General features: G+C 38.8%; 1 protein-coding gene across 1 annotated transcript in view; it reads right to left on the minus strand.

The window, feature by feature from the left end:
- SLC25A36 (solute carrier family 25 member 36) overlaps positions 1-19,326 on the minus strand; it is a 275,775-nt gene that overhangs the window by 91,305 nt on the left and 165,144 nt on the right. Inside the window, exons 3-4 of the mRNA XM_053709978.1 lie at positions 14,507-14,584; positions 7,865-7,965 (exon numbers count right to left, since the gene is read on the minus strand). Of these exons, the coding sequence (XP_053565953.1) occupies positions 7,865-7,965; positions 14,507-14,584 (179 nt within the window). The remainder of the gene's footprint in view (positions 1-7,864; positions 7,966-14,506; positions 14,585-19,326) is intronic.

The following is a 19,326-nucleotide window of genomic DNA, read 5'->3' on the forward strand; positions in this document are numbered from 1 at the left end:
GCGAAGCAGTAAATCATGGCTTATTATATAATCACGCAAATGAAAAATTAAATTATTCACAAAATAACAGTCAGTTCAATCTCCCCTGGAATCCAGGAAATGAACCTGACAAAAAATGCTGCTCAGTAAAGCTTCTGGACTGAGAAAACCAAGGCATAACACACACGGACCATTTTCCCAGAATGACATTAAACGTGATTTTTATGTTAGGGGCCTAAAACAAAGTTAATGGGTTCTAGGCAGTCTATATAGCAGCCAAGGTGTAGCCAGACCTTTGCAGCACAGAGGGCCATGAAGGGTGCATTATTGACTTATGTGTGTGAAATACTCAATGCTTCAGCCTGGAGAAGAACTGCAGCTTTACATTTAAATACTAAAATGGTCAGGACATATATAGGACAAGGTTGAGCATAAATCAAATTTGTTTAAATAATATAAGTGGACTTGATCATGAATACGTTGGTGAGACGGTACAACAAACAAAACACTTAACATAGTTACTCTCCACATTAAAGACATAACAACCACTTTAACTTAACATCATTAAGATCTAAATTAGACGTTTAGAAGAAAAAACATTATTAAAAAAACAGAATTTATGTTTACCTGATAAATTACTTTCTCCAACGGTGTGTCCGGTCCACGGCGTCATCCTTACTTGTGGGATATTCTCCTCCCCAACAGGAAATGGCAAAGAGCCCAGCAAAGCTGGTCACATGATCCCTCCTAGGCTCCGCCTACCCCAGTCATTCGACCGACGTTAAGGAGGAATATTTGCATAGGAGAAACCATATGGTACCGTGGTGACTGTAGTTAAAGAAAATAAATTATCAGACCTGATTAAAAAAACCAGGGCGGGCCGTGGACCGGACACACCGTTGGAGAAAGTAATTTATCAGGTAAACATAAATTCTGTTTTCTCCAACATAGGTGTGTCCGGTCCACGGCGTCATCCTTACTTGTGGGAACCAATACCAAAGCTTTAGGACACGGATGAAGGGAGGGAGCAAATCAGGTCACCTAAATGGAAGGCACCACGGCTTGCAAAACCTTTCTCCCAAAAATAGCCTCAGAAGAAGCAAAAGTATCAAACTTGTAAAATTTGGTAAAAGTGTGCAGTGAAGACCAAGTCGCTGCCCTACATATCTGATCAACAGAAGCCTCGTTCTTGAAGGCCCATGTGGAAGCCACAGCCCTAGTGGAATGAGCTGTGATTCTTTCGGGAGGCTGCCGTCCGGCAGTCTCGTAAGCCAATCTGATGATGCTTTTAATCCAAAAAGAGAGAGAGGTAGAAGTTGCTTTTTGACCTCTCCTTTTACCAGAATAAACAACAAACAAGGAAGATGTTTGTCTAAAATCCTTTGTAGCATCTAAATAGAATTTTAGAGCGCGAACAACATCTAAATTGTGCAACAAACGTTCCTTCTTTGAAACTGGTTTCGGACACAGAGAAGGTACGATAATCTCCTGGTTAATGTTTTTGTTAGAAACAACTTTTGGAAGAAAACCAGGTTTAGTACGTAAAACCACCTTATCTGCATGGAACACCAGATAAGGAGGAGAACACTGCAGAGCAGATAATTCTGAAACTCTTCTAGCAGAAGAAATTGCAACTAAAAACAAAACTTTCCAAGATAATAACTTAATATCAACGGAATGTAAGGGTTCAAACGGAACCCCCTGAAGAACTGAAAGAACTAAATTGAGACTCCAAGGAGGAGTCAAAGGTTTGTAAACAGGCTTAATTCTAACCAGAGCCTGAACAAAGGCTTGAACATCTGGCACAGCTGCCAGCTTTTTGTGAAGTAACACAGACAAGGCAGAAATCTGTCCCTTCAGGGAACTTGCAGATAATCCTTTTTCCAATCCTTCTTGAAGGAAGGATAGAATCTTAGGAATCTTAACCTTGTCCCAAGGGAATCCTTTAGATTCACACCAACAGATATATTTTTTCCAAATTTTGTGGTAAATCTTTCTAGTTACAGGCTTTCTGGCCTGAACAAGAGTATCGATAACAGAATCTGAGAACCCTCGCTTCGATAAGATCAAGCGTTCAATCTCCAAGCAATCAGCTGGAGTGAAACCAGGTTCGGATGTTCGAACGGACCCTGAACAAGAAGGTCTCGTCTCAAAGGTAGCTTCCAAGGTGGAGCCGATGACATATTCACCAGATCTGCATACCAAGTCCTGCGTGGCCACGCAGGAGCTATCAAGATCACCGACGCCCTCTCCTGATTGATCCTGGCTACCAGCCTGGGGATGAGAGGGAACGGCGGGAACACATAAGCTAGTTTGAAGGTCCAAGGTGCTACTAGTGCATCCACTAGAGCCGCCTTGGGATCCCTGGATCTGGACCCGTAGCAAGGAACTTTGAAGTTCTGACGAGAGGCCATCAGATCCATGTCTGGAATGCCCCACAGCTGAGTGACTTGGGCAAAGATTTCCGGATGGAGTTCCCACTCCCCCGGATGCAATGTCTGACGACTCAGAAAATCCGCTTCCCAATTTTCCACTCCTGGGATGTGGATAGCGGACAGGTGGCAGGAGTGAGACTCCGCCCATAGAATGATTTTGGTCACTTCTTCCATCGCTAGGGAACTCCTTGTTCCCCCCTGATGGTTGATGTACGCAACAGTTGTCATGTTGTCTGATTGAAACCGTATGAACTTGGCCCTCGCTAGCTGAGGCCAAGCCTTGAGAGCATTGAATATCGCTCTCAGTTCCAGAATATTTATCGGTAGAAGAGATTCTTCCCGAGACCAAAGACCCTGAGCTTTCAGGGATCCCCAGACCGCGCCCCAGCCCATCAGACTGGCGTCGGTCGTGACAATGACCCACTCTGGTCTGCGGAATGTCATCCCTTGTGACAGGTTGTCCAGGGACAGCCACCAACGGAGTGAGTCTCTGGTCCTCTGATTTACTTGTATCTTCGGAGACAAGTCTGTATAATCCCCATTCCACTGACTGAGCATGCACAGTTGTAATGGTCTTAGATGAATGCGCGCAAAAGGAACTATGTCCATAGCCGCTACCATCAACCCGATCACTTCCATGCACTGAGCTATGGAAGGAAGAGGAACGGAATGAAGTATCCGACAAGAGTCTAGAAGCTTTGTTTTTCTGGCCTCTGTCAGAAATATCCTCATTTCTAAGGAGTCTATTATTGTTCCCAAGAAGGGAACCCTTGTTGACGGAGATAGAGAACTCTTTTCCACGTTCACTTTCCATCCGTGAGATCTGAGAAAGGCCAGGACGATGTCCGTGTGAGCCTTTGCTTGAGGAAGGGACGACGCTTGAATCAGAATGTCGTCCAAGTAAGGTACTACAGCAATGCCCCTTGGTCTTAGCACAGCTAGAAGGGACCCTAGTACCTTTGTGAAAATCCTTGGAGCAGTGGCTAATCCGAAAGGAAGCGCCACGAACTGGTAATGCTTGTCCAGGAATGCGAACCTTAGGAACCGATGATGTTCCTTGTGGATAGGAATATGTAGATACGCATCCTTTAAATCCACCGTGGTCATGAATTGACCTTCCTGGATGGAAGGAAGAATAGTTCGAATGGTTTCCATCTTGAACGATGGAACCTTGAGAAACTTGTTTAAGATCTTGAGATCTAAGATTGGTCTGAACGTTCCCTCTTTTTTGGGAACTATGAACAGATTGGAGTAGAACCCCATCCCTTGTTCTCTTAATGGAACAGGATGAATCACTCCCATTTTTAACAGGTCTTCTACACAATGTAAGAATGCCTGTCTTTTTATGTGGTCTGAAGACAACTGAGACCTGTGGAACCTCCCCCTTGGGGGAAGTCCCTTGAATTCCAGAAGATAACCTTGGGAGACTATTTCTAGCGCCCAAGGATCCAGAACATCTCTTGCCCAAGTCTGAGCGAAGAGAGAGAGTCTGCCCCCCACCAGATCCGGTCCCGGATCGGGGGCCAACATTTCATGCAGTCTTGGTAGCAGTGGCAGGTTTCTTGGCCTGCTTTCCCTTGTTCCAGCCTTGCATTGGTCTCCAAGCTGGCTTGGCTTGAGAAGTATTACCCTCTTGCTTAGAGGACGTAGCACCTCGGGCTGGTCCGTTTCTACGAAAGGGACGAAAATTAGGTTTATTTTTTGCCTTGAAAGGCCGATCCTGAGGAAGGGCGTGGCCCTTACCCCCAGTGATATCAGAGATAATCTCTTTCAAGTCAGGGCCAAACAGCGTTTTCCCCTTGAAAGGAATGTTAAGTAGCTTGTTCTTGGAAGACGCATCAGCCGACCAAGATTTCAACCAAAGCGCTCTGCGCGCCACAATAGCAAACCCAGAATTCTTAGCCGCTAACCTAGCCAATTGCAAAGTGGCGTCTAGGGTGAAAGAATTAGCCAATTTGAGAGCATTGATTCTGTCCATAATCTCCTCATAAGGAGGAGAATCACTATCGACCGCCTTTATCAGCTCATCGAACCAGAAACATGCGGCTGTAGCGACAGGGACAATGCATGCAATCGGTTGTAGAAGGTAACCCTGCTGAACAAACATCTTTTTAAGCAAACCTTCTAATTTTTTATCCATAGGATCTTTGAAAACACAACTATCCTCTATGGGTATAGTGGTGCGTTTGTTTAAAGTGGAAACCGCTCCCTCGACCTTGGGGACTGTCTGCCATAAGTCCTTTCTGGGGTCGACCAAAGGAAACAATTTTTTAAATATGGGGGGAGGGACGAAAGGAATACCGGGCCTTTCCCATTCTTTATTAACAATGTCCGCCACCCGCTTGGGTATAGGAAAAGCTTCTGGGAGCCCCGGCACCTCTAGGAACTTGTCCATTTTACATAGTTTCTCTGGGATGACCAACTTGTCACAATCATCCAGAGTGGATAATACCTCCCTAAGCAGAATGCGGAGATGTTCCAACTTAAATTTAAATGCAATCACATCAGGTTCAGCCTGTTGAGAAATGTTCCCTGAATCAGTAATTTCTCCCTCAGACAAAACCTCCCTGGCCCCATCAGACTGGGTTAGGGGCCCTTCAGAGATATTGGTATCAGCGTTGCCATGCTCTTCAGTATCTAAAACAGAGCAGCCGCGCTTACGCTGACAAGTGTTCATTTGGGCTAAAATGTTTTTGACAGAATTATCCATTACAGCCGTTAATTGTTGCATAGTAAGGAGTATTGGCGCGCTAGATGTACTAGGGGCCTCCTGAGTGGGCAAGACTCGTGTAGACGAAGGAGGGAATGATGCAGTACCATGCTTACTCCCCTCACTTGAGGAATCATCTTGGGCATCATTGTCATTATCACATAAATCACATTTATTTAAATGAATAGGAATTCTGGCTTCCCCACATTCAGAACACAGTCTATCTGGTAGTTCAGACATGTTAAACAGGCATAAACTTGATAACAAAGTACAAAAAACGTTTTAAAATAAAACCGTTACTGTCACTTTAAATTTTAAACTGAACACACTTTATTACTGCAATTGCGAAAAAACATGAAGGAATTGTGCAAAATTCACCAAATTTTCACCACAGTGTCTTAAAGCCTTAAAAGTATTGCACACCAAATTTGGAAGCTTTAACCCTTAAAATAACGGAACCGGAGCCGTTTTAAACCTTAACCCCTTTACAGTCCCTGGTATCTGCTTTGCTGAGACCCAACCAAGCCCAAAGGGGAATACGATACCAAATGACGCCTTCAGAAAGTCTTTTCTAAGTATCAGAGCTCCTCACACATGCGACTGCATGCCATGCCTCTCAAAAACAAGTGCGCCACACCGGCGCGAAAATGAGGCTCTGCTTATGCTTTGGGAAAGCCCCTAAGGAATAAGGTGTCTAATACAGTGCCTGCCGATATTCTTATATCAAAATACCCAGATAAAATGATTCCTCAAGGCTAAATATGTGTTAATAATGAATCGATTTAGCCCAGAAAAGTCTACAGTCTTAATAAGCCCTTGTGAAGCCCTTATTTACGATCGTAATAAGCATGGCTTACCGGATCCCATAGGGAAAATGACAGCTTCCAGCATTACATCGTCTTGTTAGAATGTGTCATACCTCAAGCAGCAAGAGACTGCATACTGTTCCCCCAACTGAAGTTAATTGCTCTCAACAGTCCTGTGTGGAACAGCCATGGATTTTAGTTACGGTTGCTAAAATCATTTTCCTCATACAAACAGAAATCTTCATCTCTTTTCTGTTTCTGAGTAAATAGTACATACCAGCACTATTTCAAAATAACAAACTCTTGATTGAATAATAAAAACTACAGTTAAACACTAAAAAACTCTAAGCCATCTCCGTGGAGATGTTGCCTGTACAACGGCAAAGAGAATGACTGGGGTAGGCGGAGCCTAGGAGGGATCATGTGACCAGCTTTGCTGGGCTCTTTGCCATTTCCTGTTGGGGAGGAGAATATCCCACAAGTAAGGATGACGCCGTGGACCGGACACACCTATGTTGGAGAAATAAGATTTTTCACACATCATATTCTTTATGTAAAATCACTTTAACAATTAAAATAACTTTTTGGATTATAAAGATATTTCTTAAATGTGGGTATTCCTGTAAATGCACAAACCAGTAAATAACAGCATTAGAAAAATAAACTACATTTTAAAACTTTAAAATGTCCTAATGACACGAGTAACTGACACTACTAGTGGTTGAACCTTCATAAACTAAACCATAACCACATTAAAATACTTCAAATAATTAAATTCAATCTGTTAAAAATTGCAATTAATAAACAAACTGGATCATGCTAATTATCTCACAAGTACATATTATGCACAAGCACAACATACAAATAACCCAATTATCGTTTCAGTCAAAAGTAATGACTACATTTAAAATGCAAAAATCAATATAACCTTGGATTAATGACTTCACGTTTAATTTAAATAGATTTATTTATGGGATACCAAGGGAAAATCCCTAAATAACTATTTATGAGGAGTGGCGAATAATGTTTTTAATCATAATATTATATTTCCATTAGGAGCATAACAAATCATTATAAATACAACAATCTTGACAACAGAACAAAAAACTTATCTTCAGGGCTTGAAATGATTGAACGTTTGCCAAGTTTTATTATTACTGCAATCCAAAGTTAAGTATATCTGAGAAAATAGATTTCAATATAGATGGTTCCCTCTAACTTGAATTATGATTGAACGATGGATAACTGCAAATTAATAATGATTCCCTCCAAAAACATTTAGCCCAGTGTGTTTACCACCATATATTACATGTGATGTGGATTTCCAATCTGTATTTACAGTTTTACTGCTTTTAGATGTTTATGGCTATTTATAGTTTGTCCGGGAAGAATAAACCAAAAAGGTATATACTGTATTAACATTTCCCTATTAACTCTAAAATTGTATTTACTGCCCCCAAATAAGTTTATATTGTTAGAATTATTTTTTTAACAAAGCATCATCAGATTTTAAATCTCTACAAAATAAATACATTTGTCAAAGAAAATATGATGGATATTAAATAAAAATATGTAGTGATTCAATTTTATTTTTCAATGAATTCATATACACTCCTAATATTTAAGGGAGGGTTATGGAATGATTTTGGATACATTATTTATATTTACAGATTTAAAAAAAAAAAAAAAAAGCAGAAAGCTGACATATGCTCTATTTGTAAAGTTATCTTATACAGGCTTGCAGTGATGACAGAGAGCAATCTGCCCTATGTATTGTAGATGCAGAATGAGAAAGAAAATTGATCCTTAATTCAATAGAAGAACAAAAAAAAGAGATGTCAAACTAAATTAGAAAAATAAAGTTAGCAAAGCTCTCAATCTGGCCCACAGCAATTCCCAATTGTCTGGAATCAGACGAGTAGATAGATATTTACCTGCTGCTCCAGCAGAAATCATGTGCACTTGCGTGGAATCTGCTGGCAATACATTGTTAAGTCTTTCCTTGCAGCTTGAGTAAGCTGCAAAATAGATGGCCCTGCAAGAAATTATAATCATACTATTAGAAAAATGATTTGCCACCGTCTATTAAAAGCTTACACGACATGTAAAGAATACATTTCAAACAAGTGCAAATACAAAAAAATGTTTTAACAGGGATGTCTCCCATAGCATGAAAAAGAAAACTTGATTAATTACTCAGAGCTAGTATGTTCAATTCAGGTGTCTCACATTAATAAATATATATATATATATATATATATATATATATATATATATATATATATATATATATATATATATATATATATATATATATATATATATATATTTATATATATAACATAATTTATGTAAGAACTTACCTGATAAATTCATTTCTTTCATATTAACAAGAGTCCATGAGCTAGTGACGTATGGGATATACATCCTACCAGGAGGGGCAAAGTTTCCCAAACCTTAAAATGCCTATAAATACACCCCTCACCACACCCACAAATCAGTTTAACGAATAGCCAAGAAGTGGGGTGATAAGAAAAAAAGTGCGAAGCATATAAAATAAGGAATTGGAATAATTGTGCTTTATACAAAAAAATCATAACCACCCCAAAAAAAGGGTGGGCCTCATGGACTCTTGTTAATATGAAAGAAATGAATTTATCAGGTAAGTTCTTACATAAATTATGTTTTCTTTCATGTAATTAACAAGAGTCCATGAGCTAGTGACGTATGGGATAATGACTACCCAAGATGTGGATCTTTCCACACAAGAGTCACTAGAGAGGGAGGGATAAAATAAAGACAGCCAATTCCTGCTGAAAATAATCCACACCCAAAATAAAGTTTAATGAAAAACCTAAGCAGAAGATTCAAACTGAAACCGCTGCCTGAAGAACTTTTCTACCAAAAATTGCTTCAGAAGAAGAAAATACATCAAAATGGTAGAATTTAGTAAAAGTATGCAAAGAGGACCAAGTTGCTGCTTTGCAGATCTGGTCAACCGAAGCTTCATTCCTAAACGCCCAGGAAGTAGATACTGACCTAGTAGAATGAGCTGTAATTCTCTGAGGCGGAATTTTACCCGACTCAACATAGGCAAGATGAATTAAAGATTTCAACCAAGATGCCAAAGAAATGGCAGAAGCTTTCTGGCCTTTCCTAGAACCGGAAAAGATAACAAATAGACTAGAAGTCTTACAGAAAGATTTCGTAGCTTCAACATAATATTTCAAAGCTCTAACAACATCCAAAGAATGCAACGATTTTCTCCTTAGAATTCTTAGGATTAGGACATAATGAAGGAACCACAATTTCTCTACTAATGTTGTTGGAATTCACAACTTTAGGTAAAAATTCAAAAGAAGTTCGCAACACCGCCTTATCCTGATGAAAAATCAGAAAAGGAGACTCACACGAAAGAGCAGATAATTCAGAAACTCTTCTAGCAGAAGAGATGGCCAAAAGGAACAAAACTTTCCAAGAAAGTAATTTAATGTCCAATGAATGCATAGGTTCAAACGGAGGAGCTTGAAGAGCTCCCAGAACCAAATTCAAACTCCAAGGAGGAGAAATTGACTTAATGACAGGTTTTATACGAACCAAAGCTTGTACAAAACAATGAATATCAGGAAGAATAGCAATCTTACTGTGAAAAAGAACAGAAAGAGCAGAGATTTGTCCTTTCAAAGAACTTGCGGACAAACCCTTATCCAAACCATCCTGAAGAAATTGTAAAATTCTCGGTATTCTAAAAGAATGCCAAGAAAAATGATGAGAAAGACACCAAGAAATATAAGTCTTCCAGACTCTATAATATATCTCTCTGGATATAGATGTACGAGCCTGTAACATAGTATTAATCACAGAGTCAGAGAAACCTCTTTGACCAAGAATCAAGCGTTCAATCTCCATACCTTTAAATTTAAGGATTTCAGATCCTGATGGAAAAAAGGACCTTGAGACAAAAGGTCTGGTCTTAACGGAAGAGTCCACGGTTGGCAAGAGGCCATCCGGACAAGATCCGCATACCAAAACCTGTGAGGCCATGCCGGAGCTACCAGCAGAACAAACGAGCATTCCTTCAGAATCTTGGAGATTACTCTTGGAAGAAGAACTAGAGGCGGAAAGATATAGGCAGGATGATACTTCCAAGGAAGTGAAAATGCATCCACTGCCTCCGCCTGAGGATCCCGGGATCTGGACAGATACCTGGGAAGTTTCTTGTTTAGATGAGAAGCCATCAGAACTATTTCTGGAAGTTCCCACATTTGAACAATCTGAAGAAATACGTCTGGGTGAAGAGACCATTCGCCCGGATGCAACGTTTGGCGACTGAGATAATCCGCTTTCCAATTGTCCATACCTGGGATATAAACCGCAGAGATTAGACAGGAGCTGGATTCCGCCCAAACCAAAATTCGAGATACTTCTTTCATAGCCAGAGGACTGTGAGTCCCTCCTTGATGATTGATGTATGCCACAGCTGTGACAATGTCTTATCTGAAAACAATGAACAACTCTCTCTTCAGAAGAGGCCAAGACTGAAGAGCTCTGAAAATTGCACGGGGTTCCAAAATATTGATCGGAAATCTCACCTCCTGAGATTCCCAAACCCCTTGTGCCGTCAGATACCCCCACACAGCTCCCCAACCTGTAAGACTCGTATCTGTTGAGATTATAGTCCAGGTCGGAAGAACAAAGAAGCCCCCTGAACTAAACGATGGTGATCTGTCCACCATGTCAGAGAGTGTCGTAAAATCGGTTTAAAGATATTAATTGAGTTATCTTTGAGTAATCCCTGCACCATTGGTTCAGCATACAGAGCTGAAGAGGTCGCATGTGAAAACGAGCAAAGGAGATCGCATCTGATGCGGCAGTCCTAAGATCCAACATTTCCATGCATAAGGCTACCAAAGGGAATGATTGTGACTGAAGGTTTTGACAAGCTGATATCAATGTTAAACTTCTCTTGTCTGACAAGGACAGAGTCATAGACACTGAATTTATCTAGAAACCTAAAAAGGTTACCCTTGTCTGAGGAATCAATAAACTGATTGGTAAATTGATCCTCCAACCATGAACTTGAAGAAACAACACAAGTCGATTCGTATGAGATTCTTCGAAAATGAGAAGACTGAGCAAGTACCAAGATATCGTCCAAATAAGGAAATACCAAAACCCTATTCTCTGATTACAGAAAGAAGGGCACCGAGAACCTTTGAAAAAAGTTCTTGGAACTGAGGCTAGACCAAATAGTAGAGCCACAAAACTGGTAATGCTTGTCTAAAAAGAGAATCTCAGACACTAAAAGTGATCTGGATGAATCGGAATATGCAGATACACATTCTGTAAATCTATTATAGACATATAATGCCCTTGTTAAACAAAAGGCAGGATAGACCTACAGTAACCATCTTGAATGTTGGTATCCTAACATAACGATTCAATAATGATAGATCCATAACTGGTCTGAAGGAATTGACCTTCTTTGGTACAATGAAGAGATAAAATAAAACCCCAGCCCCTGTTCCAGAACTGGAACTGGCATAAATACTCCAGCCAACTCTAGATCTGAAACACATTTCAGAAATGCTGAGCCTTGCTGTGTCAATTGGGACACGGGAAAGAAAAGAATCTCTTAGCAGGAGGCCTTAACTTGAAGCCAATTCTGTACCTTCCTGAAACAATGTTTCTGAAACCAGAGATTAAGAACGGAATTGATCCAAATTTCTTTGAAGAAAACGTAATCTGCCCCATACCAGCTGAGCTGGAATAAGGGCCGCACCTTCATAGGTACTTAAGAGCTGGCTATAGGATTCTATAAGGCTTGGATATATTCCAAACTGGAAATAGTTTCCAAACTGATACCGCTCCTGAAGATGAAGGATCAGGGTTTTGTTCCTTGTTGTGAGGAAAGGAACGAAATGATTATTTACCCTGGAAAGAAAGGGAAAGCAAAGTTGACTTAGAAGACATGTCAGCATTCCAAGTTTAATCCATAAAGCTTTTCTAGCTAAAATAGCTAGAGACATATACCTGACATCAACTCTAATGATATCAAAAGATGGTATCACCAATAAAATTATTAGCATGTTATAGAATAATAATAATGCTATAAAATTATGATCTGTTACTTGTTGCGCTAAAGCATCTAACCAAAAAGTTGAAGCTGCAGCAACATCCGCTAAAAATATAGCAGGTCTAAGAAGATTACCTGAACATAAGTAAGCTTTTCTTAGAAAGGATTCAATTTTCCTATCTAAAGGATCCTTAAATGAAGTACTATCTGCCATAGGAATAGTAGTACATTAGCAGGAGTAGAGACAGCCCCATAACCTTAGGGATTTTTGTCCCAACAAACTCTAATCTGTCAGATGGCACAGGATATAATTTGCTTAAACGTCTAGAAGGAGTAAATAAATTACCCAAATTATTCCATTCCCTGGAAATTACTTCAGAAATAGCATCAGGGAGATAAAACACTTCTGGAATAACTACAGGAGATTTAAAAACCTTATTTAAACGTTTACATTTAGTATCAAGAGGACCAGTATCCTCTATTTCTAATGCAAATAACACTTCTTTAAGTAAAGAACGAATAAATTCCATCTTGAACAAATACAAAGATTTATCAGCATCAACCTCTGAGACAGAAACCTCTGAACCAGAAGAACCATTATCAGTATCAGAATGATGATGTTCATTTAAAAATTCATCTGAAAAAAAGAGAAGTTTTAAAAGACTTTTATGTATACTAGAAGGAGAAATAACAGACATAGCCTTCTTAATGGATTTAAAAAATAAAATCTCTTATGTTATCAGGAACACTCTGAAAATTAGATGTTGACGGACAGCAACAGGTAATGTAACAGTACTAAAGGAAATTTTATCTGCATTAATAAGTTTGACATGACATGCAATACAAATAACAGCTGGAGAAACAGATACCAAAAGTTTATAGCAGACTTAGCTTGGTAGCTCCAGCACTGTGCAGTGATTTTCCTGTAGTAACTTCTGACTCAGTTGCAACGTGGAACATCTTGCAATATGTAAAAGAAAAAAACAACATATAAAGCAAAATTGATCAAATTCCTTAAATGACAGTTTCAGGAATGGGAAAAAAATGCCAGTGAACAAGCTTCTAGCAACCAGAAGCAATAAATAATGAGACTTAAATAATGTGGAGACAAAAATGACGCCCATATTTTTTAGCGCCAAAAAAGACGCCCACATTATTTGGCGCCTAAATGCTTTTGGCGCCAAAAATGACGCCACATCCGGAACGCCGACATCTTTGACGCAAAATAACGTCAAAAAATGACGCAACTTCCGGCGACACGTATGACGCCGGAAACGGAAAATAATTTTTGCGCCAAAAAAGTCCGCGCCAAGAATGACGCAATAAAATGAAGCATTTTCAGCCCCCGCGAGCCTAACAGCCCACAGGGAAAAAAGTCAAATTTTTGAGGTAAGAAAAAAATATGATAATTCAATGCATAATCCCAAATATGAAACTGACTGTCTGGAAATAAGGAAAGTTGAACATTCTGAGTCAAGGCAAATAAATGTTTGAATACATATATTTAGAACTTTATAAATAAAGTGCCCAACCATAGCTTAGAGTGTCACAGAAAATAAGACTTACTTACCCCAGGACACTCATCTACATGTTTGTAGAAAGCCAAACCAGTACTGAAACGAGAATCAGTAGAGGAAATGGTAAATATAAGAGTATATCGTCGATCTGAAAAGGGAGGTAAGAGATGAATCTCTACGACCGATAACAGAGAACCTTATGAAATAGACCCCGTAGAAGGAGATCACTGCATTCAATAGGCAATACTCTCTTCACATCCCTCTGACATTCACTGCACGCTGAGAGGAAAACCGGGCTCCAACTTGCTGCGGAGCGCATATCAACGTAGAATCTAGCACAAACTTACTTCACCACCTCCCTTGGAGGCAAAGTTTGTAAAACTGATTTGTGGGTGTGGTGAGGGGTGTATTTATAGGCATTTTAAGGTTTGGGAAACTTTGCCCCTCCTGGTAGGAATGTATATCCCATACGTCACTAGCTCATGGACTCTTGTTAATTACATGAAAGAAATATTGAATCCTAATTTATAATATAATATTATATCTCATTGGCGTCCAACCTTAGGAAGGTATGAAATTATGAGGAACCAATCGTAGCTCCTGAAGAGAATGTGAAACTTGACATGTTATATATGTCACTGATTTCCCTTGATAAGTCAGGATTTTTTTTAGATCCCCAGAGTCTATTGGGCACTAGTAGAATTCAAGGGATTAAATGCTGGTTCTCACGTGTGGGTAGTTTGACTCTGGATTATTTTGGATTTATTTCCCACAACCAACAGTTGTATTCAAAATATTTATTAAATAATGATGGTGTCCTGTGTGCAATAAATTAATGCTTGTATGCAGGGATGTGAACATGAATTACAATTGGAAGCACTACAAACTGAGAGATAGGCACTCTCCTAGCTGTCTGAAATTTTCACATATGTTAAAGAAAACATAATTCCAGTTTTATAAGATATTTAGAGATATTACCATACCTGGACGGAGCCACACCAACTAAGTTAGGACCTAGCCCTCTGAACAGGGAACGTGCACCTTCTTTCTGCAAAATCATTCTACAAGACAAACAAAAGTATAAGCTGATAGCATTAAAGCAAACTACAATTGTAAAAAGCTTCAACTAAAATCTTACAATTAAACAGGGAAGTCAACAAACAGATAACTTCCCATGAGCTTCTAAAAGTAAAATATGCAGGTTTCTTAACAGATAGCAAAACAGTTTTTAACAAAACACAACACACTGCTCTACCGTAAATAAAATAAAAAAGAAAATACCTTTAATTTACCCACCAAGTTAAAGAATTTGCTGTGCAAACTTAAATGCAAGTAAACACTGCTCTCAAACACAAATATGGTAAATGAAGGAAAAGTTGAAAATTCCAAGAAACCACCAGGAACTGTATTAACTCCTTCGTTACAGGGACTTTCAGAGTAGAACTTGCCCAAAATACCAGATCATTTTAAGCATTTTTGCTATCACTCCATTTAAACAGAAATTGAGCCTTGGATTTTTTTTTTTATTTACCTGTCAAAACTTTATATATTTTTTAAGTAGAAAACACAAGTTATTGATCTAGCCCCATTTTGGTATGTTTCATGCCACCATTTCACAGATAAATGTGGTCATATAATAACAAAATCGTTAACTTTTGTGGTTGAAGTCCAAAACCACATGCATATTTTAATACATATACCACAAGACCCTGTGTTTTTAAGATTATTATTTAATAATTAGGAGCCAGAAAAAATGCTGGGAATCAGTAAAGAGTTTTAGTACATAGATATACAAAGCCAGAAGTAAAATTCTAGGTGTTTTGGTTTGCTTGATTTATCAAGCTCTGCACTAGATCATTAAAGGGACAGTATACACCAATTTTCATATAACTGCATGCAATAGACACTACTATAAAGAATAATATGCACAGATACTGATTTAAAAATCCAGCATAAAACCGTTTTAAAAACTTACTTAGAAGTTTCCAGTTTAGCTCTGTTAAAAAGGTAGCTGGAACACCCACTGCAAGTGGGAAAAAGCAGACACTCCTCCCTTCCCCTTCCTCTGCAAATGAAAAGACCCTTTACACAAATAGGAGCAAGCTGGAGTAGTTATACATCAGTATTCTCCTAAAATTTTGGGGCTTGGTTACGATTCTGAAAATCAGAGCAATGTTATTTAAAAATAAGCAAAATTGTACATTTAAATTAAACAAAAAAAAAAAAAAAATATGGGCTATATAAATGGATCATCTACAAAACATATATACAAAGAAAAATCCTAGTGTAAATGTCCCTTTAAGGGTACAAACAACTAGACCAAGACCATTATTTGTCATAAGATATAAATTAAATATACAAATACACTTTTTTTATGTATCAAAAAATATTTATCACGCCCCCCATATATTATTATAAGGGACATGGGTTAGCCAATGACACAAAGCATATATGTGCAGCAATCAATCAGCAGCTAACTCCCAGTAGTGCACTGCTGCTCCTCAGCCTACCTAAGTATACAAAGCATACCAAGAACACAAATAAATTTGATAAAACGTAAAATAGAAAGTTGTTTAAAATTGCATTTTCTAGGAGAGTTCCGGAGGAGGAGCCTGTGCTTAGGTCGTGTTGTGCAAGCTCCTATTCCCTGCAGCTAACCCACTGGCGGTTTCTCGCGCCGGGTCCCTCACTGACTGAGGAGAGAGACTTTCACTGTGAATATACTTTTTTTTCCCCTCCTCTATCACTAATTTTGTATTTGCACTACCTTTATGGACAAATGTATCACCTCACCGTCCTTCACGTCCAAATCTAATCCAGGCAAGGCAACTAAACACAGGGATCACATGAACAAGAATTCTACCGAGACCCTGGTAGAAGTCCATCCCGAAACTATCTCAACAAACACTCAAAACCTTATGACTGTCCAGGACTCACAATCTTTAGTTTCTAGTATTATAACCCCCAAATTTGATTTATTAAAAACTGAAATAAAACAATACATCTTAACGCTAACAACAGAAGTTAGACATTTCTCTAAAAGGCTTCAGGAAGCCGAACAGAGAAATTCAGACTTGGAAGATGTGACAAAGCCTATATACCAAAAATCGAGGGTAATCAGAACAAGTTAATTAAAATTCAGACTAAACTAGATGATCTTGAAAACAGGTCAAGAAGGAATAACCTTAGAGTTATTGGATTCCCAGAATCCAGTCAGCAAGAAGATCTTATGAAACTAATGACCCATATTTTGCCACAATTATTAAATATTCCTCCATCTCAGTCACCTTTTGTCATTGAGAGAGTCCACAGATTGGGGAGATCGCTGGATAACTTGAGAAACCTTGCTAAACCTAGACCGTTTATCGCAAGATTTTTTATTTATCAAGATACAGTGTTGTTTTTGCAATACTATCGCAAAAATCAACCCTCTTTATAATGATACCAAAATCTTGCTCTTTCAAGATTTCCCCATCAAAACTTCCTCGCTGCGAAGGGAACTAACCCCAATCTGTGGCAAGATGATAAAGGTGGATGGCAGACCACGGCCATTTATCCTGCTAGACTTAAAGTTACGCTTGAAGGTCATACTTTCTTCTTTGACTCGGTATTAGAGGCAGAGAAGAAACTAGCGGAATATGGGATCAAATTATATTAAGACAAGGTGTGTATTATGTCTCAATTAATCAAGGCACCACATGGACTCAGATCCATTAAAGATTATTTTTACTATGGAGATGTGGTTGATACCCCCCCGGAAGAGGGGGTTCAGGGGGGTTGGATTATTTTTTTTTTTTTTTTTTACCTTTCTGTAGTTCCCCCTTCTAGATTCATGGAAGGTAGGGGGCATTGCCTCACCCATAAAACGTTAAACAATTTTAACACACCTTCCCCCTTCTAGATTCATGGAAGGTAGGGGGCATTGCCTCACCCATAAAACGTTAAACAATTTTAACACACCTTCAGAAACTTAATACGTCTATTGCTTTTTTACAAGAAACACACAAATACTGAAGAATCTATGAAACTAAAATCTTGCAGGGTAGCCAAGGTTTTTTTCACTCCATCTATAAATAGTAAGGTGACATATGTTAGCTTTTTCCCCAAAAGAATTGCTACTCCTTTTTTCCTAACAATAGCAGACGCTTAATTCTTAAACTGAGGATTGCAAATTCAATATATACCATTTGTAATCTATATGCACCTAACATAATTGACTCAAATTATTGGGACTCTCTCCAAGCCAAAATTCTACAGGTGGCAGAGGGGCATTTGATTTTAGCAGGTGATTTTAATATGTCTCCTCGCTATCCTTTGGATAGGTTAAGGCGAGGAACTCTCCAAGGGAAAACAAAAAAGGATAATCTGGAAGCGTAATTGTTTAACTCCATTTCATATAATCTTGCAGTCAGAGACATATGGAGAGCACAGAATCCGGATGTTAGAAACTACACCTGTTACTCCAAAGTCTTCAAATCATTTTCAAGAATTGACCTCATGCTGACAAGTGATAGTCTCTATAAGATCGGGGCAAAAGCTTCAATATCTGAAATTTGTATCTCGGATCATGCCCCAATAATGTTAGATATCCCCTGTGTAAACGCCTACGATCGAGCGCCACGCTTTTGTTATCCAAAATACTTGACTAAAAATCTAAATTTTAGAAATTGGCTAATGACTAAACTGGATGAATATTTTCAACTTAATATTGGTTCAGTTGCCAGTTTTTCGACAGTTTGGGAAACTGCAAAAGAGGAGAAATCATTGCTTAAACGGCCAGATTTAGGAGGGAATCTAGACTGAAAGAAAGGGAATTATCAGCAGCCGTAATAAATGCTTATAACAGATATTTAAGCTCCCCCTCAAATGATAATTGGAAAAGATACATTGGGGCAGAGAGAACGTGATACTTTTCTAATATCCCACACATCACAAGCAGAACTAAGATATCAAGCAAGATTATATAAATACGGCAATAAATCGGGCAAGTTACTATCAAAACTAGTGAAAAACTGTAAACATTCTTTGGTAATCGAATCGATACAGGATAAATGGAATCAACTCATTTCACCTAAAGAAATTTTTGAATCCTTATACCAGTATTACAAATTAATTTACTCTTCCACTTCCTCGGGAATAGGAGCGCATGAAAAATTTTGGGAGGGTATAACTTTCCCAAGTAGCAGTTCTGAATTTAATCTTAAGTTAAACTCCCCTATTTCAGAACTGGAAGTAAATCAAGCCATTCAGTCACTAAAATCGGATAAAGCCCCAGGCCGGATGCTCTTCCAGATAAAATATATAAAAACCTGGTCCCGACACTTGTCTCTCATTTAACAAAACTATTTAACCTCTACTATATTGAGGATTCTCAGATCCCTCTTAACTTTGCAGCATCTCAGACAATCCTTATACTTAAGTCAGGGAAGGATCCTTGCAAAAAAGAGTCCTACAGGCCGATTGCCCTCCTAAATACCGATTACAAGCTGTTTAATTCCATCTTGGCTAAATGACTCCAGGAAGGGCTAGCAGAGAATATACATAAAGATCAGACTGGGTTCCTTTTTAACCGTAGTTCGGCCGCAAAGATCAGACAATTATTATTGCTCATTGACTATTTTAAAAACTCTGATAGTAGCTTGTTGAAAGATTATCCTGATGCCGCAGTCTTAGCTATTGACGCCGAAAAAGCGTTTGACTGCGTGCATCATGACCACTTGTTAGACACGTTATACCGGTTTGGGTTCAGCAATGACTTCCTAAGACAAAGAGTCAAATATAATCAAGCTGGAAAGAGGTACCC

This window comes from Bombina bombina, chromosome 4 (genome assembly GCF_027579735.1).
Source record: "Bombina bombina isolate aBomBom1 chromosome 4, aBomBom1.pri, whole genome shotgun sequence".
In the NCBI taxonomy this organism is placed as follows: domain Eukaryota; kingdom Metazoa; phylum Chordata; class Amphibia; order Anura; family Bombinatoridae; genus Bombina; species Bombina bombina.